The sequence below is a fragment of the Mesoplodon densirostris genome, chromosome 1, assembly GCF_025265405.1.
Source record: "Mesoplodon densirostris isolate mMesDen1 chromosome 1, mMesDen1 primary haplotype, whole genome shotgun sequence".
Classification (NCBI taxonomy): domain Eukaryota; kingdom Metazoa; phylum Chordata; class Mammalia; order Artiodactyla; family Ziphiidae; genus Mesoplodon; species Mesoplodon densirostris.
The window spans coordinates 20,026,038-20,049,884 of NC_082661.1; the positions used below are offsets into that span (position 1 = coordinate 20,026,038).

Below are 23,847 nucleotides of genomic sequence, written 5' to 3' on the forward strand. Positions count from 1 at the left end.
CAGAAGCAATTTGAAAACTCTGAACCCAAATTTTGGGGGTTTTTTAACCCAAGTTTTCAGAACTGCAAATTATTGTTCACCATTTCCGTTACTATCAATTTTCTAGATAACATTCTTAGGCACAAGTGAGTAAATGCACCTTTTATAGTCAGAGAATCCTGTAAATGTTTATTAAAAACTGAATTTGAAGAATTTTGTGTCTTGACACATCTAAGGCTATCTTGCCTGACCAACTGATCCTACTAGTAATGACAGAACTGTACTTCTTAAACAAATTTAATTTTTAAGAAACCCTCACCTATCCAGTAGTTACCTAAGCTTTTAATTATACTGATTTTAAGGACTTACCTGGCCACCTTTGTCTTCCAGGTATCAAACACAATTTTAAAACCCTAAAAATGGAAATTAATATGGACTTGAAAGAGCCCATGAAGTAAATATGAACATAAAATTGGAAGTTTTAGTTCTAAAAGACTGTAGCTAAACCTGTAATGGGTATGTTCTAAGAATACCTTTGTGAATTCTCAATATAATTCTTGGTTGGTTTGCTGCAGTCAGTATCAGACAATTTAAATTAGTATGGACCTTGAGGCCTTGCTGAGCATTTATGCTCTGCAAAGGAGGTCAGAAATGTGATCACTCTTTAAATAACTTATTTATGGGTAACTATTTTCTCAGACACTGGGTACATGTAAAACTATGAGTCTTTGAAGAATAATTTTTTGTAACACAAGCATTACTTGGTAATAGAACTTAAGAATTTTGAAAGGTATATATGTTTTAGAAATTTCATTAAGCTCTAGATAAGATCAAAAACAGGTAAGTGTGCAAGTATTTCCCACCAAGTAGAATATTAATTTATTTACTACTGTACTCTTGTTTTAAAAGTTTGCTAGGAGCAAAGTTTAAAATTCACTAGGTTCAAATATGCTCTTTTATATGATTTAAAATTTTTTGTGTGAAATATGTTTTTTGAAAGCCCTAAAATAAATGTACTCCCAATAAAGAATCAACACTGCATCACGTGTTTTATTTTGTCATACATTCTTCTAGAACTGGGTTCATTCGTCCAGTTTTGTAGAAAAATAGATGTTCCAGCCACCATTTACTTAACTGTCTAGTCCTTAAGACTGAGCAATATGTTCCCTGGAAAGATGAATAAGTCTTCATAACTAAGTCATTTTTAAAAAATTCTTTAAGACAAAGAACTTTTTTTTTTTTTTTTACTCCCAAAGCACAGTATTTCAACAGCAGCAGCCAACATGGGGTTTTAGCAGCTTAACTTTACCCCCTAAATAAAGCTTTGTATAAACCAGTGATTTTACTACAAAAACACTGTCCTTAAAAGAAAGGAGTGGCAGTCAGACATCAATGCAAAACTTGGAATGATTATGTCATAAACATGGCACTTAAAAAAGGTAGCTTATGAGAATATCCCACTTAAGAAGTGGTTACTTTTCTGTCCCTCCTTTACAGGCTCAAAAAAAAAAAAAAAGGAAAAGAAAAACACTTCATTTAAAAATTTCCCTTAAATGTAAGTTTACAAAATTTCAGAAATGCCTTGTACCCAAAACAAGTGCTAAAAAAAACCCCAAAAACCTGTGCTAACAACTCTTACAATTCAGATATATATATATTTTTTTATAACATCTAAGACTGCAAGAGTTCTTATATTCAGTAGCTCTCTGGTTTAAGACGACCTCCATCTCCTTCACTTACAAAACGTTTTCTGCCCCTGCAACGAAAAGAACACAAACATGAAAACAGATACAAATTCTGACTACAGTCAACTAAAAGAATTTAAAAGTTCATCTTTTTTGGTTATTCATTAATTTCCAAAGCAATCTACAGATTCAATGCAATCCCTATCAAATTACCAATGGCATTTTTCACAGAACTAGAACAAAAAATTTCACAATTTATATGGAAACACAAAAGACCCCGAATAGCCAAAGCAATCTTGAGAAAGAAAAACAGAGCTGGAGGAATCAGGCTCCCAGACTTCAAACTATACTACAAAGCTACAGTAATCAAGACAGTATGGTACTGGCACAAAAACAGAAATATAGATCAACGGAACAGGATAGAAAGCCCAGAGATAAACCCACACACATATGGTCACCTTATCTTTGATAAAGGAGACAAGAATATACAATGGAGAAAAGACAGCCTCTTCAGTAAGTGGTGCTGGGAAAACTGGACAGCTACATGTGAAAGAATGAAATTAGAACACTCCCTAACACCATCCACAAAAATAAACTCAAAATGGATTAAAGACCTAAATGTAAGGCCAGAAACCACCAGAAAACATAGGCAGAACACTATGACATAAATCACAGCAAGATCCTTTTTGACCCACCTCCTAGACAAATGGAAATAAAAACAAAAACAAATGAAACCTAATAAATCTTAAAAGCTTTTGCACAGCAAAGGAAACCATAAACAAGACCAAAAGACAACCCTCGGAATGCAAGAAAATATTTGCAAATGAAGCAACTGACAAAGGATTAATCTCCAAAATTTACAAGCCGCTCATGCAGCTCAATATCAAAAAAACAAACAACCCAATCCAAAAATGGGCAGAAGACCTAAATAGACATTTCTCCAAAGAAGATATACAGATTGCCAACAAACAGATGAAAGGATGCTCAACATCATTAACCATTAGAGAAATGCAAATCAAAACTACAGTGAGATACCATCTCACACTGGTCAGAATGGCCGTCAAAAAACTCTAGAAACAATAAATGCTGGAGAGGGTGTGGAGAAAAGGGAACCCTCTGCACTACTGGTGGGAATGTAAATTGATACAGCCACTATGGAGAACAGTATGGAGGTTCCTTAAAAAACTACAAATAGAACTACCATAGGACCCAGCAATCCCACTACTGGGCATATACCCTGAGAAAACCATAATTCAAAAAGAGTCATGTACCACAATGTTCACTGCAGCTCTATTTACAATAGCCAAGACATGGAAGCAACCCAAGTGTCCATCAACAGATGAATGGATAAAGATGATGTGGCACATATATACAATGGAGTATTACTCAGCCATAAAAAGAAACGAAATTGAGTTATTTGTAGTGAGGTGGATGAACCTAGAGTCTGTCATACAGAGTGAAGTAAGTCAGAAAGAGAAAAACAAATACCGTATGCTAACACATATATATGGAATCTTAAAAAAAAAGGTCATGAAGAACCTAGGGGCAAGACGGAAATAAAGACGCAGACCTACTAGAGAATGGACTTGAGGACACGGGGAGGGGGAAGGGTAAGCTGGAACAAAGTGAGAGAGTGAGAGAGTGGCATGGACAGATATACACTACCAAATGTAAAACTAACAGCTAGTGGGAAGCAGCCAAATAGCACAGGGAGATCAGCTCAGTGCTTTGTGACCACCTAGAGGGGTGGGATAGGGAGGGTGGGGGGGAGGAAGACGCAAGAGGGAAGAGATATGGGGATATAATAATATGTATCAGGGCTTCCCTGGTGGCGCAGTGGTTGAGAGTCCACCTGCCGATGCAGGGGACACAGGTTCGTGCCCCGGTCTGGGAAGTTCCCACATGCTGCGGAGAGGCTAGGCCTGTGAGCCATGGCCACTGAGCCTGCGTGTCCGGAGCCTGTGCTCCACAACGGAAGAGGCCACAACAGTGAGAGGCCCGCGTGCCGCAAAAAAAACCAAAATAACAAAAACAAACAAATAATATGTATCACTGATTCACTTTGTTATAAAGCAGAAACTAACACACCATTGTAAAGCAATTATACTCCAATAAAGATGTAAAAAAAAAAAAAACACTAACATGAAAACAAATTCTGACTACAGTCAACTAAAACAATTTAAAACTTCATCTTTTTTGGTTATTCATTAATTTTTGAAGGAGTGTATTGTCATTTAAATTTTTAAAAGTCAGAATTCCTCTAAGTCTTTTGAAAAGACTTTCCCTGATACATATCCTAGAACATATCAAATGAACTGCTTAATCTGAGCAGTTTTTAAATAAAAGCTTGATGATTGAAATAAGTTCACTGTCCAAATGAAGTCATGTAAAAAAACAAGTTAAAATATAAATAAGGCAAACATTATTATGCTGTTTGGAAATTTAATACAAACACACCTCAAAATTATTGTGGGTTCAGTTCCAGATCACCACAATAAAGTGCTATCACATTAAAGCAATCACATGAGTTTTTTGGTTTCCTGAATATAAAATTATGTTTACACAATACTGTGGCCTATTAAGTGTGCAATAAGCATTATGTCTAAAAACCCAATGTACATATCAAAATTAAAAACTACTTTATTGCTGAAAAATGCTAATTATCTTTAAATTCCATATATATGTGTTAGCATACGGTATTTGTCTTTCTCTTTCTGACTTACTTCACTCTGTATGACAGACTCTAGGTCTATCCACCTCATTACAAATAGCTCAGTTTCGTTTCTTTTTATGGCTGAGTAATATTCCATTGTATATATGTGCCACATCTTCTTTATCCATTCATCCGATGATGGACACGGACACTTAGGTTGTTTCTAGCTTCGGGCTATTGTGAATAGAGCTGCAATGAACATTTTGGTACATGTCTCTTTTTGAATTATGGTTTTCTCAGGGTATAAAAAAATGTCATGAAGAACCTAGGGGTAAAACGGGAATAAAGACACAGACCTACTTGAGAATGGACTTGAGGATATGGGGAGGGGGAAGGGTAAGCTGTGACAAAGCGAAAGAGAGGCATGGACATATATACACTACCAAACGTAAGGTAGATAGATAGTGGGAAGCAGCCGCAGAGCACAGGGAGATCAGCTCGGTGCTTTGTGACCGCCTGGAGGGGTGGGATGGGGAGGGTGGGAGGGAGGGAGATGCATGAGGGAAGGGATGTGGGAACAGATGTATATGTATGACTGATTCACTTTGTTATAAAGCAGAAACTAATAAAAAAAAATGCTAATTATCATCCGAGCCTTTAACAGGTCATTAATCTTTTTGCTGGTGGAGGGTTAGAAATACTGAGAACTACCAAAATGCAACACAGACACAAAGTGAGCAAATGCTGGTTGGGAAAATGGCACCAATAGACTTGTCAATGCTGGGTTGCCACGAACCTTCAATTTGTAAAAAACACAGCATCTGCAAAGCATAATGAAATGAGGTATGCCTGTATTTATTTCTACTATGTCATTAATATTATTTGAAAGCTAAACACTGAACCAAATAGGAAACACCAACATGATTGGGAATTATGCAAACTAGCGCTACAGAACCTATCAAAATATCTATAAAAATGTTTAATTTTTTCTCAGATATAGAAAAGCCATAACCTGAATGTGGAAAAATAGAGTCCAATTAATTCCAGTATATGCCCCTTTTTAAAAAATATTTATTTATTTATGTTCTTTATTTTTTTCTGGCTGTGTTGGGTCTTTGTTGCGGCATGTGGCCTTCTCTCTCGTTGCAGTACACAGGCTTCTCTCTAATCGTGGCATGTGGGTTTACTCTCTCTAGTTATGACTCGTGGGCTCCAGGGCGCATTGGCTCTGTAGCTGTTGTGCGCGGGCTCCAGGGTGCATGGGCTCTGTAGTCACGGCGCGCGGGCTCCACAGCACGTGGGCTCTGTAGCTTGCGGCACGTGGGCTCTTGTTGAGGCATGTAAGTTCAGTAGTTGTGGTGTGCGGGCTTAGCTGCCCCACAGCACGTGGGATCTTAGTTCCCCGACCAGGGACTGAACCCATGTCCCCTGCATTGTAAGGAGGATTCTTTACCACTGGACCTCCAGGGAAGTCCCATATGCCCCATTTTGAGATTTCTGCTATTTCAAACTCAAGAGACCTTCCTCTATAATGTAACCACACACTAGCTACATGTAGTGACAGCAGCCCAAGAGGAATAGTTGAACAGCAGCCTAAAGCAGTAAGTGCTAAACAGAACTTGAGCAGGATTAGCCCTGATTATTCTCTGACCCTAGACCAATACACAGAGGCATTCAAGGTCACACACAAATGTGCACTCCGTCCAAATAAGCAAAAGGATAGAGATAAAAAGTGAAAGTTCTATGAAATACATAGAAAGTTTAGACATCTCTTCAAATGACCCCTGAAAGTAAAGCCACAATAGAAATAACTAGCTAGACTTTTGAATAGAGGCTGAAAAACTTTTTAAAAGAGCCAGTGCCAAAGTGTTAACCCCTTTTCATACTAAGTCTAAATGTAAACCAGCTATATTTTCCTGAACAGAAAGGCTTCACACTATAATATTAGGAGATCAAGGCTGGAAATGAAGCAGCAAGTAGCAGAAAGCCTTGCCAAAGCTGACAGTTGTTACTGATGTATACCACTTGGTACGTCAGTGCATCAAAGATGCCATCACCAAAGTAGAGATCTACATTTTCAAACATTTTTATCAAAGCCATTAAAATGTATATTCCACCATTATCTTTTTCTTCTCTCTTAATGGCTTCTAAACTTTGTAGAGCAAAGGACACTATCGGGAAGTATTTTTTGAGATTTAATTCTCACAGTGCACTTACATAAAAATACATAAAGACTGAAACTTCTTCAGATAAAAATTACAAAAACTTAAAATATAAAACAGACCCAGACAAGAAGGTTAACTGTTGCTAAACTTTTATATCTATTACAATACAAACTTCATTATAAGCTTTAACAATAACAAAAAAAATTCATCAACGCCTAAAGAGTTTGAACCTAGCAGCACATATATAATACCTCCAAAAGAATCACACACACACTTTCTAGAGAGGTAAAATCCAATCTGTCCCAATTCTCCATTCTATGAGGGAGCTAAAGGAACCCACATGAAATACAGGAATGAACCTAGATCTTAAAAGCCATAAAAAGTCTGGATCCATGCTTGGCTTCTACCGTGACCTTAGAAAAGGTACATTACACTGCCGTAAGCCTCAATTTTTTCATCTTACTGGTGATATCTACTCTGAAATAATACTTCAACTACTTAGAACAGAGCCTGGTACACAGAACTGCTCCACAAAATTATTTTCCTTCCAATGAACTGTGGCTTCATGAGGTAGTCCTATACAGATTTACAAGAGAACAAAATAAGCTTCACCCTTGTATCTCCATAAATTCTGATGATTTTCACTGATGAGTGACTTCAGGGAAGATACTATTATTTTTCAGACACAGCTGGAATGACAGAAAATTAGCTTAGCCCTCCCAAGCACCTCAGCCAGTATTTCATGTTGAGAAGGTAATAAACAAAGTACCTTGAGGGACAAAGATCTCTGAGTTGTCTGGAAATTATTCCAGCCTGAAAACATTCTTCTACAAATCGCTCAAGCACAGAGTATGAATGTGGGACATCCAGATTAATGTCTGGAATTTCACTGTAAATTCTCTCATAACCCTAAAACAATGGAATTACATACAGAGTTGTTAGCCCATATAAAATATATAATGCCATACAACCCATCACTATTATCAATCTATATTTAAGGCCAAATGTTCATATAATTAGACTGCAGTCAGATCCGAACCTTGAAAAGTACGAAGAGTAAGTCTATTTTTTACAGAATATTTTCTTTAAAACTGTTCTCTCAGAAGAGCTTCAGGCAGACATTAGACGTTGGACACATTTCTTCCCCATCTACTTCTCTATAATACATTTACTACATTTCTAAAAAATAAAAGGCAAGTAAGAACCTCACCAATATTTAATAACAATGCATACAATTTTAAATAGGAATAAATTAAGTACTTTATAAATTTGTTAGAAATTCATGTTTCTCTCTAGATATAAAAAAGAAATTATCACAATTTAGAACTCTTGAGGAAGAACACATACACATCACATTTTTCAAAATACAGGCTCAAAAGTACTGGAGTATTTATTACTTTCCAGGAAATGGCTATAAGAGGTTCAAACATAAACAGTACCATTAAAATATATACATATATATATACACACACACATATATATATATAGGCATAATATTACTACACAACCCTAAAAGAAAATTTCATTGACAATTCGTAATCTGTATTCAATCATATATATTTAAGATGTAAACCTAAAAATTGTTCAAAATAATGTTATACTTACTCTTTTCATTTGGTCTAGAGTAATGGTAGAAGATTTCCAAAGAGATTTTAATAAGTCCAAAACCATCTTAAATGTACTTTCTCCAGTTGACTCTAAAACCATTACAATGGCCTAAAAATTGAATAAATGATTGAATTATTGCTCATTTTCATATAAGAAACTGCTCCTAAAATCTATCAGATCTCATCTCTAATATGTATATATATGTATAGATGAGGATGATTATAATTATAATTTTTGTGACTTTCTGTTTGAATTTTAAAAAAATCCCACAAGGACTCAGAGGCAAAAAATACACAAATCAATTATCACTGCAAAGTAAAGGAGCTGTTGCAGTGGAGGATTACTGGACTGAATGTCAATATTATGACATAGTATGAATGTGTTTTGTGTTCGGTAATTGCAATCATTGTTGCTTTTGTTGCGGTCATCCATTTACAATGCTTGGTGTCAGTTTATTTATCTCTTGTAAAAATAAAATACAGTGTGTGTGGAGGGGGGAAATAAATAAATAAACAAATAATAAAAGATGAGGAAACTCATACTTTAAAAGTTAAAATGAATCACTCAAAAGCACACAGATGAGAAGTGCAAGGCTAAGATTTAAATCTAGAAATGCTAAACATTATCTAAGTACTTTTCATTTAACTCAAACCTCCTGGCATTATCATTATCTGAGATAAAATGACAGATGCTATATAGAAATTAAAGCCAATGCATTTTGTTAACATATTGCCAAATATCTAATACAATATGTTGAGGGGGCATATTCTGGAATGAAAACATTATTTTAATAAAGATATTATAAAATAAAGGAAAAATCTGGAAAGTATGTATCATGAATACAAATGTTTTTATAAAGTTAAAAATACTCTTACTGTATGATCCGGAAATTCAACACCTAGGTATTTACCCAAGAAAAATGAAAAGATATGTCCACACAAAATCTGTGAGTGAATATTTATGACTGCTTTTTTAAAATAATCACTCAAACTGGAAACAATATGGTAGGTCTATTCAAAGGAATATCACCCAGCACTAAAAAGCGAATTTACTGTTACATAAAATGACATGGACATATCTTAAAAGCATTATGCTACCTGAAGAAGGTCAGACACACAGTATGATTCCATTTATATGACTGATAGTCTGCGAAAGGCACAACTATCGGGACAAACATTACATCAGTGGTTACCAGGAGATGATAGTGGTAGGGGAGCAGGTTAGCCCCAAACTTTTGGAAGTGATGGAAGTGTTCTATATTCTGAGATAGTGGTTATGTGACTTGATACATTTGTCAAAAATTCACTGAACTGCACAGCTAAAGAGTATATTTTACTCTAAATTATACCTTGATAAAAAAAGAAAAAATTGTAAAACCCTCTCCCCCTTAATATTAAAATTTTTAAAAGAAAACAAAAGTGTATGTTATTAAATAAGCATTAAGTCACTGTAGTGCAAAAAGGAACACTTAATAATTCTTTTTGGAATGTCAAAGTAATCTTACTTCATATACAAGCTCATGGTGAAAATGAGGTACTTCCAGTTCCTTAAGGCAATGTTCAGCTTCAGATATGTCTCCAGAGAGTAAATACTCTTTCAGCAGCATATCAATCTATTAGATTTAAAGATTGAGATGTGTTAGAATTCTTGATTTTTAAAAAATTCTGTTTTGCTTAAGGATTTATTTACCCTCATCTCAATAAAGTACATGATAAATAGGTCACAGACAGTTGTCTAAGAATAGTCTTGACATGACACTATCATAACAGAATTTTTTAATAATTAAAAAGCAAATCCCCAAATTTTAAATGGTTCATAGTCATGAAGGGAATGCAGTGTTTCGGTGTGTTTTAATAATCCATTGCGATCGACGAGTAGACTTAAGATGTGTTTGGCCTGAGTTGTGACCATAATGCTTCAATGCTCCCTGTAAAACAAGGGACCTTAAATACCACTAGAGGGCACTAACTGAAAGTCTCAAAATGAATTTTTAAAGTGGCACAAACCCATTTCCATCAGCATGACATTAAGTGGGAGCCAAAAAATGAGAGATAATAGGGCTTTACTAGACAGGGCAAAGATTTCCAAAGCAGTTTTCTCTTTTCTCTACAACTGAAGATTTGAGGACCATTATTTAAAATGCTCGTCAGGAATTCAGCTTCCAGTTATAGCTAAGGAGGCAAGTCTTGACTCTCCTGTTTAAAGTTGCACAAGAACATCTATGGCTCCAGAGAAAAAAAGTTTTCCAGCACAAGAACTTCAACGAGGAATGTCCTCCCCTATACATCGCCTGTTAAAATCGTCTTTGCACCTAGCAGACACTCAATGAATATTGGCTGATTGAAATCTCATTTAAGTATGTTCTACTTCCAACTTCTACAATGTATTTCCATTAAAAGTAGAGTAAAATTTGATCAACAGAATATATCTTGATGAATAATTCCTACTATCATGCTTTAGGAAAATAAATATTTGAAGCATGTTACTTGAATAAAGTATTTTCATTTTATAATTATAAGCTAACATATTTATTATTTAAATTACATCACTTAGTTTTTTAACTTTGTTATTAACTTAAAAGTATTTAAATGTTTCCCATTGGGTTCCATGCATTGTTGAGAACGATAAATTATAAATACATGTATATATTTCTAAAAGTCCTCTCTGTCGAACTCATCCTTCCATGTAAAATAAATGAATATCCAAATAATGTCAACCTCATATATATCTGTATTTTTATTTCAGTTTTCATCGTGACCACTTTTTTTTGTTGTGATAATTCACATACCATAAAACAGTTTGGCAGTTTCTCAAATATTAATTTTGAGAAGCATTATCATCCTAACAATATTAAGTCTTTCGGTCCATAAACATGGGATATCTTTCTACTTATTTAGGCCTTATTTAATTTCTTTCAACAGTGTTTTGCAGTTTTTGGTGCACAAGACTTTCACTTCTTTTGTTAAATTTATTCCTTTGTATTTTAATCTTTTTTATGCTATTACAAATGCAATTGTTTCTTAATTTCATTTCAGACCATTCATTGCATTGCTAGTGTACAGAAGACCTAGAATTAAATTCTGTACACTGATCTTGTATCCTGCAACTATGCTGAATTCGTTTATGATAGTTTGGTGTTTTTGTTTTTTTGAAAATTCACTTGGATTTTCTGTATACAGATCATGTCATCTGGGAACAGAGACAGTTTTACTTCTTCTTTTCCAACTTAGATGCCTTCTATTTCATTTTCTTGCTGAACTGCTATGGTATTTCCACTGTTTTTATACCTCAATTTTTGTAATAACTTTAAAATTTTTTAAAAACAGATATTGCAATCATGACATTACAAACACCAACTCATCTACCTTAACATATATAAAAACAAAACTGGTCAAAGCTCTAACAATATTTTGAGCTCCTTAACACTCAAACTTGGTATACAGATCATTAAAATATTTATTAAATATCAAAACTATAGTCACATGAAAGATTATACTCAAAAATCAGAAGCACATGTACTATATAAATCTTCTAATTTTCTTAAAAATCTTCAAATAGGATTAACTACTTTTTCTGGTTTCTTATTATAGAGTATCACTTTGCTGCCAGAAAAAAAATCCATAGAGAATAAATCTGGTATTAATGCAAAAACCAATTACTTTTTCTTTTAAACAATGCATACAGGTAGTGAACTTCCCTACAAAAATCTACCACTCTGATCTACTCTAGTGTTCATAATGCATAACATAATCTGAGACCATCCAGTTTCAAACTGCTCTTATAAAAATGGACATTTATTGAATAACTACAAAACAGAAACTCTTATTTCAACAGTCTGAAAATTTTTAAATTCCAAGAAAAAGACTTTAGGTATTCCTTTGAGGTTCCTACACAGCCTTCTTCGTGAAAACCCCTTTAACTTCATGAAAGCCGCTTTAACTTAACACAGTCTTATTTTTAAGTCAGAGAAACCATAAAAATTTAATAATGACTATATAATTATTGTATAATTTATAGCAAAAGGGCATAAAGCCAAATATATAAGGATTATTCCATTTTCCACTTGCAGCTATAAGACTGAAATTAATTTTTGTCCACAAAAATACCAGCTAGCGGGCAGAGTTTGTTTCCCTGAAGAATACATATAAATTAAGCTAAAGACAATGCCCAGTAGTTACCTCTTTAACAAGGTGGTTAAGAGACTGCTGCCCACCTCCAGAGCCCCAAACACTGTCCTTGCGCTTTCCACCTTTAGACATACTCAGAAGCACAGTAGCCTTGTCCAGAGCAGCTCTACAAAAAAAAAAAAAGTTAATTTTGACATATGGACATGCTTGAGATTGACCAAATTATGGATGAAGTTGGGGGAAAAAAACCCATATACACTAAAAGCTTTCATATAACATAAAAGCAACCTAAAGTTCAGAAGTCTCTTAAAAAACTATTTTTCAAGATAAAAAGTTGGGAACAAAAAAAGTTGCTTCTCATATTAATATTCTCTCACTCATTTCCATTTCTCGGTCAACAAAAGTCTAATAACGTTATTTCAAAATTACGGATCTAGCCTGAGAAGGAATGTTTCACCTAAAACTAACTTTTACATAGATCCATGCCTTTCCACCAGGGCAACCATTCCACTCTGACCTGAAGTAGTCCTAGAAAATTAATTACTATACCTGTGAAAACCTAAGACATGGCTAAGTCCAAGTCTAAGTTTCCATGAAGTTATGAAAAATCATAGAGCATAACTCCCAAATATCACATTTAGCTTATAATTATACCAAAGAACAAAAGTGAAAAACATTATTTCCTAAGATTTCTATAGCAAATAAATATAAAATTGAAAATAGGGCTCCTCTGTTAATACTGTCCATCTTATTAGAATATTAAATAATTACAGAATATTAAAACCTAAAGGGACCTTAAAAAACATTCCAAGTCCCATCCTTTCATTTCATAAATAAGGAAACTGAGGCTGAGAGAAAAGTGGCTTCACATAAAGGTAGCTAACAGTTTAGCTAAAACCCAGAACTTCTGCATTATAGTACTGTCTTCTTTCTGTTATATCATGTCAATAATCTCTCAATTTTGTTTTAACGGTAAAGAGTACACAAAAAAGACAAATAGGTGTCCACAAAGTCTGATTAATTCAAGTGTCATTTCAACAGAATCCTGTAGAACTTTCCCCTATTTTGAAAGTCTAAGTAGGAAAATTAATTTACTTACCTAGCCTGTACACAATCTACAGTTCCTTTGTAACTATCAATATAGGTATTACATAAAATTCCATCTCCAACAGCTCTAGCAATAAACTGGCCCACCAACTATAATAAGAAAAAAAAAAGAGCTATATAAAAAAATCTAAAATAAAGCTTTATAGAACACAATTTGTAAAAACATAAATGATAAAGACTGGCTGAACTTCACAATCAATACCTCAGACATGTTGGAGTATTCCAAAAACCTATTTAGCACCTACTGTTTATGCCTGGCATACACTCCCACATCTTAACCTTCAAGTTAAAAGCCAAGGGGGCATAAAATATTTGTTTTGCTCACTACTGAATCCCCAACACGTTGCACACTGTTTGAAACAAAGCATATAATCAAAAATACTTGCTAATAAGTCAATGACTTAATAGTCAAGAGAAACATCTCTTCTGGAAAGAAAAAAAATTTGACTATGGTCTCTCAAAACTGTTTGATTAAAGGAATTTATCTGAGGGGGAAAAGTGCAGAAATATTTATCTGGAAGTATGTTCACAGCATTATTTCTTAAAAAAACTGGAAACAACTTAGTGTCTAACAGTAATTGTGTGGTTGAATGGTATATATGTAAGACGGTACACCGTGTGGCCAAATATGTTTACCACATTTTATGGTGTAAGAAAAATCAAGTTTACCAAGTAGCATATACAGTATGATTCCACTTTTTATTAGAACAAAAAACGTAAGGATATGTAAAAAACATACACTGATATATACCCACAAAGAGTAGAATGGAAGATTTAAACACCAAAATGTTAACAGTTAACAGTGGTTATTTTTGCTGGCCTTTCTTCCTTTTGGCTTTTATTTTTCAAAACTTCTATAATGACTATTAACTCATGTACAGTTTTTTTTTTAAGTATGGGTATTGTATAAAAAGAAAAAAATTTCATGTTTGAATCACAGCTCAATACTGACACAGACTACTTACTGTCACAGGAAGTATAACAGAAACAGCATTTATGTTAACCTACCTATAGTCTATTCCTAAATTAATGTTTAAGTGCTCCTACCTTGCTTTAAAACTTTGCTCAGGTAAATAGCAAGGATTTCACACATTTTCAATTTCAAACCAGAAAGTCGTATTATAGTGTCAGCATGTATGAAATCTAACAAAAGTAAAAGGCTTTGAACAGAATCTAAACAAAAGCATACATAAGTCATGAATTTTCTAATTATTTCCCCACAAAGCTACAAAAGGGAACAATATTATTTATCATTATTTTTATAATAAACATTAGTGAAGCAAACTCAATCCTCAATTATAACAATCTACATTTTTTAAAAATCCTAGCTCATGAAACAGCTTAACTACATGTAATAGAGAATATACAGAGAGCAAAAAAACATGACCTAAAAACTATACAGAGCATGGGGGGGGGAAGTAAGATATAAAATTATAGTGTGATGAAAACCATGTTGCGGGGGTGGAAACAGCTAGGGAAAAATACACTAAACATTAGAGGGCTATCTTTGTGTGACAGGGAATATGGGCCAGTTTTTCTTCTTTCATCTAATAAAATTTCCTAGGAGTATGTATTAGTTCTATACTTGCAAGTGAAGTAGACGGAGAGAATGAACAAGAGGAAGAATCATACAAACCTGTGGTGCTCTAGGAGTATCCAATGCTAATTCAGGTAGATCTTTCAACAATTTATCAAATGATTTTTCTACATCATTTGTGCTCATTACTGTCCCACAAAGGTCAGAAAGAAGCTTAGATGTCATTTCTCTATGACTAGCTTTTCCCTCCAACGCCAAAGACACTGCCAACACTGGTACTCCACTTTTCATTTCGCCAAGATTTAAATCTCTTAGCATTTCCTATTCAAAAAAAAAAAAAAAAAAAGTATGTCACTGCCTATAGTTCAATTTTATTTTATTTTATTTTTGAAAAAAATCAAGATATTACCCATATATCCTTCTCTCTCCTTGACTGGAAAAAATCAGAGAAGCACTCAAAATTTGGGGATAAGATAAATACATCTTTTTCTACATATAAATTAAATACTGATCCACTTTAAGCTTCAACTGTCTGAACATCACTAAAATCAAGAATGTGAATTACACCTAAAACAGTTTATTAAACTACATAGTATTGCTAAGTTTGGTGTTAGGAGTTAACTAACCCTCTGCCTTATACTCTATTACTTCTAGAAATAGTGTTTTATGAGCATTTGTAAGGAAATTCATTTTACATTATCATAAGCTGTTTATACTTTCTTCACCCAAATATTTATACTTTCATATAAAGTTTAAAATGAGATCTTAAACCACTGTTTTTAAGTGGGATTATTGTTTTATATGCCAGGATAAAGTAAAATTTTCTCTTAAAAAATATAATAGCAGCAGCTAATACTTACTGACCACTTACAGTGTATCAGGAATTATAACAGCCACCTTAGTTTATACTCTTTGAGGGAGGTATTATCATCATACTCACCACACCCAAAGCACAGAAAAATTAAGTATTTGCTGAGGGCACCCAGAGGAGTGCCCAGGTTGGAAGTGGAATATAGGCAATATGACCACAGAGACTAACTTGTAACTCAGTTACATAGAGTAACGACTACTAACAAGGACACCAGTTAGGTAAGCTGAACAAATACTTGGTTTTATTCCTACAAAAACTCAAAACTATCAAACCTCATATTATCAGACAAACCAAGAAAACCCAGTCTAGAGGCTTCCCTGGTGGCGCAGTGGTTGAGAGTCCACCTGCCGATGCAGAGGACACGGGTTCATGCCCCGGTCCGGGAAGATCCCACATGCCGTGGAGCGGCTGGGCCCGTGAGCCATGGCCGCTGAGCCTGCACGTCCAGAGCCTACGTTCCGCAACGGGAGAGGCCACAACAGTGAGAGGCCCGCATACCGCAAAAAAAAAAAAAAAAAAAAGAAGAGAAAACCCAGTCTCAATTAAAAGAATCTAAATTATAAAAATCTTCTATGGAGATGCAATTTTATTACTTTAAGTCAGTAATACTAAACTACTGAACTAGACCAATAATTAAATTTTACCCTTTTAGATTTACTTTACAAACAATTCGTAACACAGTAAATGTTCCCATACAAATTATGCTTCAAAAACACATTTGTAGGGCTTCCCCGGTGGTGCAGTGGTTAAGAATCCACCTGCCAATGCAGGGGACATGGGTTCGAGCCCTGGTCCGGGAAGATCCCACATGCCGCGGAGCAACTAAGCCCATGCGCCACAACTACTGAGCCTGTGCTCTAGAGCCGGCGAGCCACAACTACTGAAGCCTGCGTGCCACAACTACTGAAGCCCACATGCCACAACTACTGAAGCCCACGTGCCCTGAGCCTGTGCTCCACAAGAGAAGCCACCACAATGAGAAGCCCGCGCACCACAACGAAGAGTAGACCCTGCTTACCACAACTAGAGAAAGCCCGCACACAGCAACCAAGACCCAAAGCAGCCAAAAATTAAATTAATTAATTAATTTAAAAAAAACACATCTGTTCTCTTGATTTCTGTATGCATTCTTTTCCAAACTTTTGTATCTGTGTTCTTTTCTGGACAGAGTACAAAGATAAATTTTATTCTAGTCCTAAGCATTGAAATGAATGTCAAAAAAATGGAACTGAGGCCTTTTTAATGAGATCCCTAAGGACATTTTAGAAGGTCCATAAATGCCTTGAAATTGTTAATTATACTTTATAAACTATCAATTATAAAAATGCTATAATTATAAAAATTATTAAAATATTGTATTGTGCCATTTTTCAGAGAAGAAAATGGCACAGAGCCCTCATCTGATCCCAAATAGGTAAGAAGTGGTCTAAATAAAATTTTAGGCCATTTCTTAGTTAGAACTTCATTTATGCATAAGAAAATGCTTCAACTTTTTCAGTGATCCAAGATCATTCTGAATACGATGTTTTACTTTTAACAGTGTCTGCTCTCCTATGTTAAATAAATTATACTTCCAACTTTAAACCTACAGCAACTTCATTAGTATCTCCGTGCTCAAAATATTCCTGTATGATTGGTGTTAAAGTCTTCTCAAATGCCGTTTCATCCAAAGGCAAAACTACAGTTTCATAAACACAGTTTTCCTGGAAAGGGAAGGGGCAGAAAGTTATAAATTAAAGAACAAAATATTCAGATAAACTGAAATTGTTTCACAATTTTATACTCCAACTGGTTAGTAATACCCATTCAGGGCAAGAAAAAGAGATGCTACATGCTTTGATCACTTATATAATATAAAAACAGAATCTATGTTACTGTTCTTTTATAAAATCTGAATATAATAAACCAATATACAGATTAAAACCACTAACTACAGCAAATATATGACTTGCTTCTGATCCCCCATATCTTCTGTTAATTTTTTTCTCTCTCCCACAAAACCAATACTTCAGTGACCAAAAAGCTTTAAGCTTCCTATCACACCTAGTATTTTCATTAAAACTTCACTTAAAAAAAAAAAAAAGCAGGAGCCAAAGCCTTCATGATTAGTATTATGATAATAAAAAAGCCCTTATAACAAAAATCAATGTTGTAGTGACCAAAAAATCTCTAAGGAAAAAGCACTATTCAACTGAAATTCCAAAAAGAATAATATGTCCAATAATCTTCTATCCCCCTTCTCTGCAAAAAAAAGTCCTGAAATGTTTATATGCAACTTGTGACTGGCTTTAGTCTAACAACATACTTTCAAGTCTTTCAAGACTATATATTAAAATTAGAACATTTAGCAAAGATTTTATAGTATTTGAATCCTACTGGTTTTAAAATATATTTTTCATGTTCCCTTAGAAATATTTCCATGTCTAATTATTAAATTCAGAAACCAAGTGAAAATTATGCATACATTACTATCAGTTAACTTGGTTTTCTAATCCAAAATTAACCTAACAGTCTGAAAGGACTGAATATATATGATTTAGATATACATACTAATGTATGTAATATGTGTACACACATATATACACACTCTTATTATATACATATCAGATAATCACACAAATTATAATCGCACATTATAAAATTATATATATATGATTTGAATGGTATAGAGTATATATATAGAATACATGATTTGACAAATATATGAGTATACTACAAACATGAGGTCAAAAAGTTTGTATTTTAAATATATATTACAGAAAGTAAAACACTTCTACCTGGTCATCATCATAGTTAGGATCTTTCACATCCACCTCCTCCACATCATATACCTGTCCAGGTGTACCCCAGACACCTTTGCCTCCAGCACCACCTGAAGAAGTTTAGAATTGAGAAAGGAGAGAGCATAATGTCCATAGTTCATAAATTTTAATTGAAATCTGAAATAATTCTAGATATTCAGGTGTTAAGTCAATAGCGGTTAAAAAACTGTATTTTAATGCCTATGCTAGTGATTTTGCCAGTTGAGAATTATGTGTTAAACCTCTTTTTATTCAGATCACTGATTTTTCAGTAATGATTAGATATTAGATAGTTTATAACTATTTCCGAAAAAACAAGTTGAAATAGCCTACAAAGTTAAAACTAAAAAGGCAGATGCTTTAAAATAAAAGCAAAAACAAACAAACAAACCAAAAAAATCAGAAAAATAGCTGTAGCGGTGACCTCAAGGCAAGTGATACTGCAGTGGAGCTCTAAATTCTATCTGACATATCTTGGGAACAGCAACAACAAAAAAGAAATACGCTGAGCCAGTAAGAGGTGGCATAGAAAACTCCACAAGGGAGAAATTATTCAACAAAGAAGTACACTGACCACCATCAAATGTTTTAAAGTCAAATACTCTTTAGATATAAAAAGAAACAAATACTTCACAGCTAGAAATATGTTAAAATAACTAATTGCTATTGAAGCATTAACAGAACTAATCATCATTTCTACTTCTCTACATACAAATTCACCAGCAGAAGTTTAACAATTCCAACTTTCAAAGTTGCTTTACTAAATAAACTTATTGAAATGTTTTTATAAGCTCAGTATATTGCATTATTTTTAAAGAACTTGTGCAGTATCACCAGTTTTGGGGCGGGGGGGTTATTTTACACATAGAGTACAATTCTTGCCACCAGAGCAAAACAGAATCTGATAACTAGGTTTCATTTTGACCCAGCCAATGGTTGCAGAGCCATTCAACAAGAATAACAATTTCTGACAGGGCACAAAAACATTTTACAAGTATCCTAGGCCATAATCTGAAGCTCCCACCATTTAGAAGTTGGTGAAATCTCCAAATTGCATCAAAATTCTACTACAGAGAGAGGCTGACAGACCCCTCATTCAACAAATATTTAAGTACTCAAATTGCTAGTCACTACTCCAGGCACTGGAGATAGAGCAGTGAAACAAGACCATTCCACTCCAGTACCTAAAACAAACAGAGCTGAAAAGAACTCAGAACCAGATCTACAAAATTATTAAAATTCTGACCTGGATATTACCAGTCAAATTATATTTATCATATATTCTTAACAATGGACATAACTAATTAGATTCATTAGATAATAGACATGATGAATTTCTGACCCTACTTCTTTCAAGCAGAATTAGAGAATACATGCACAATTCTTAACTGTGAAGAACACTGGTGTGTATTTTGCTGGAAATATGAGATAAAGTACTGCTCAAGAAAACTAATCTACTCAAACAAGAAAAAAAGGTTCAACTTAGAAGAAAAAGTGGTATGGTCCTCAGGTTATTACTATGTAAAAACATATACAAGCCACAAAACCTTAACATTATCAGTTTACATTTATCTCATTCCTAGAACAAGGAAACTGTAGTATAAGAATCAGATAATATTTTTTCCATTTGTGTCTTTGGACGTGGTATATACTAACCTTTCTTTGGTAGTCCCCTTCCTTTCCCAGATCTGGATCGCCTATCTAGCAACCTTCCCTTTGGACTGGTTGGTACAGTTACTCCACTTCTAAGGCCTTCACTTCCGTTATCACTGACAGAATCGCCTCTGCCCGAGTCCCGGGACGAGTTTTTCCGTAGCCGCCTTTTCACCTTGGCATTAATTCTAGCTTCATTAATGGAGGATGCTGAAATCCAATTTCCATTTATCTCATTCTTTATTTCCTCAGTCCCAGCATTTTCTTCATCACCAGAAAAGAGAGAGTCACTTAAATTATCAGGCTCTTAAAAAGAAAATGAAGGAAAAGAATTCTAAGTAAGTATTTTAACCATCTACTGCTATACCAGTTATAGTCATAAGTTATACTAAGGTGAATCACATGAAATTATCATTTTTGTAGGTGACAGTCACATATTGGCAATTTCATATGGCTCAGTCCAATACATGACAACAAACTAGTAGTAATTTTCACATTATCATGCCAAATGAACTAAGGCACTGAATGTTAATGAAAAATTTTACTGAAAGCATGTTATTTTTTCATGTGTTTACATCATAAAACCTACGTTAATATAAACACCAAATAGAGTACAAAACCTTTGAGACTTTTATGAGCTAAGACAGTCAAGCAATTGGAGACAGTAAGAAAAGACTAAGGATCTTTAGGGAAGGTAGATAAACTAATATTTACAGAATGCCTATTTACCAGGCACTAGGCTGGGCACTTTGTCATTTATCCACAAGTTTGAGAGCTATTTACTACATTATTTATACAGATAAGGAAACTGAGGCTAAGACTGTTTAAATAACTTGCCAAATATCTCATAATTAATTGTGGACACTTAGAAAATAGTACTAATCCAAAGAGCATGAAAGGCATTTAGCAAATACGTTATCATATACGATTACTGGGCCAAACTGCTGATGCTTCACCGCTTTCAAAGAAAGCTATCATCTCAAAGTTCTAATTCATCTCTCCAAACCTGACTCACACTACTTACCATTCTCTGAAAATCTGCCAGACTGTGTAAGATTTGTACATTATCCCCTGAAAGACAGCAACATTTGGAGTTCCCAAAGGTCCTCCGTTTAGAATGTCATCCTCACTGCTCTTTTCAGTTACCAAAATCCTTTAGGATATACAGCTGGAGTCTTACTTCCTCCGTGAAAACTTTCCTAACAATTCTAGCCGCAATAACACTCATACACTGCTCATTTACCACATCATGGAAATCACTTTCTTTTTATATAAGTTATTGCTTTTCCAAATAAGTCATAAGCCTCAAAAGAGGAACCATGCCTATACTGTAGTTTTTGTGTCCTCAGCACCTAGCAGAGTATCCTTTATACCATCAACTCCAATGTCAATGGAGATCAAATGACATGGAGACACTCGGCATTACTGCAAAAACTTTTTAAGTCAGAAAGCTACTGAATTAGTTATCCCTGGGTCCAAGTTTTGTTCATTATGGCTCACTCAACTCAGCTGAATCCCTCAAATGTTTTTAAATATTCCTAATAATTAGGATGTGTCAAGTCTATATGCATGGGCTTTAACATGTTTTTTTTTTTTAAGGTAGTATGTAGAAACTAAAAATTTTTTAAATCAACCTATAAAAAGAAACACAGAGGTGTTAAAATCTTTACAATTCTTGACAAAAAGTATGAAAGTTAGTAACAAACCCTGTGGTAATCAAAAAACAAACAAAACATTAAGTAGAGCCAAATTACTTCGGCAGTCTCATAAGTAGTCTGCTGCTTTCAGTCTTCAAACAATTCTCCAAACTGTATGGAAACTGATTTCTCTCACTGAAAACCCTCTGAAGGTATTCCTATTGGGTCGAAATGAAGTGTAAACTCATTACATTGCAATGTTAGGTCCTTCATGATCTTGCCCCAATCACTAGAATAGCTGCTGACCACTCCCACATTCAAATGGTCAGAGCTGAGATTTGATATCATAGGTAGATGACGGGGGAATTAGTTTGTCGGAGGAATACAGGATATATTAGAAAAAAAAGAGAAATTATAAAATGAGAGACCAGCTAAGAAAATGTTGCAGTATTCAGTCACAAACTAACTGGAAAGGGCAAGGTTAATAATTTTGGGGTAAATAAGTGACACTTTCAAAGAAAAAATAAAGGGCTTTCAAAGAGAATAAAGAATAAAACAGTGTTTTAAAAGTTTTTAGACTAGGAAAGGAAGCCAGTGTTAGGAGGGTCAGTTTGAGACATCATCATAACTAAACTGCTATGACTAGTAGTAACAGCAGTAGCAGTAGTCATAGTAGTCATATTACTTCTTCTATCATTACCATCAGTACTGTTACCTACTGTATCAGGTTCCAAACACTTTACATACATGGTCTATAATCCTCACAAAGCTCTATAATGAAGCTGTTTATCCTCATTTTTCAGAGAGAAGATGTTTCATAGAAAAGTTATATATCTAAAAAGGACTGTGGCCAGGATTCAAACCCACATTTGAATCTTACATGACTATAACTACAGAAAATACAAAGCTAGAGTACAGCAGAGTGGTGACAGCTAAAGAAACAGGCAACAAGGGAATGAATACAAAGAGAGAAAAGAAGAGGAAAGGGAAGGAAAGACCAGAGATCAGACAAATCAGATGGCATTTCATGTAAAAGTGGATGATTGAAGAAAACATTAAACATCTACCTCTAACATATTGCTTTCACTATTCTACAATTAAGGTAAGCTGCCACAACTAATCCAGAAGATAAAGGCCTCTCTTAGAACGCTTTAAAATGTCCCTCAGAGTACTGAAGTATTGAAGTATTCAAGCAATCGTATTTCCTACACTTTAGTTTCTTCTCTTCAACTATTTTAATATCCTTTCAAATGCACATTTATGTATCTAAAACAGTAGACACATCTAGGTATATTTTGTATATTAGGTCTTAAAATTTTTAACCCATGTTTGTATCAATTGCTCTTTTATATTTTGCTATTCATACTCACCTAAGTTTTGGGGTTCCATAACCACTACTGATCTGACTTTAAGAAGACCAAAATTAAAAAGATAAAAACCCTGAGTACAGAATCTGGTGACTTCAAAATTGTTTTCTACTGTGTACTAATTCCCTCTTTCTGAATTCTCTGACATCTCAATAACCAACCCAACTTATATTACACCACAATACCAGACAATCACATTTTCAACTACTGGTCCACTGAGTTACATAATTATAATTAACAATATTAGCTCATTTTCATTTGTGACACACATAATATGTGCTATGGGCATGATACACATGCACGGTATCTCACTTAATCCTAACAATAAACCTATAAAGAGGGTATTTATAATCCCAGCTTTATACATGAAGAACTGAAGGTCAAAGCAAATAACCCACTTTCCCCAAGTAACAGAGATGGTAAAAGCAGAAGTTGGAATTAGTACACTAGTCTGTCTGACTTGGACTATTTGTTACAGAAAGCATTTATTGCAAAGAAGGTCTGTCTTAGGTTCATCCAAGTACTGAAGTATTTAAGGAAGTACTCAGCAGAGGCATCAAGAACAAGATTAGAACAAGGACTTGTTACAGTTAGAAAACAAAAAGTATAAAACTTAGAGCTGTGCGGTCTAATAGAAATATAATGCAAGCCAAATAC

General features: G+C 34.3%; 1 protein-coding gene across 1 annotated transcript in view; it reads right to left on the bottom strand.

Moving 5' to 3' along the window:
• Nucleotides 1-1,004: 1,004 nt before the first annotated feature.
• PDCD4 (programmed cell death 4) overlaps nt 1,005-23,847 on the bottom strand; it is a 29,510-nt gene continuing 6,667 nt past the window's right edge. Inside the window, exons 3-12 of the mRNA XM_060099719.1 lie at nt 20,190-20,492; nt 18,510-18,604; nt 17,322-17,435; nt 14,961-15,182; nt 13,317-13,414; nt 12,269-12,383; nt 9,595-9,702; nt 8,088-8,198; nt 7,252-7,391; nt 1,005-1,735 (exon numbers count right to left, since the gene is read on the bottom strand). Of these exons, the coding sequence (XP_059955702.1) occupies nt 1,675-1,735; nt 7,252-7,391; nt 8,088-8,198; nt 9,595-9,702; nt 12,269-12,383; nt 13,317-13,414; nt 14,961-15,182; nt 17,322-17,435; nt 18,510-18,604; nt 20,190-20,492 (1,367 nt within the window). The 3' untranslated portion in view covers nt 1,005-1,674. The remainder of the gene's footprint in view (nt 1,736-7,251; nt 7,392-8,087; nt 8,199-9,594; nt 9,703-12,268; nt 12,384-13,316; nt 13,415-14,960; nt 15,183-17,321; nt 17,436-18,509; nt 18,605-20,189; nt 20,493-23,847) is intronic.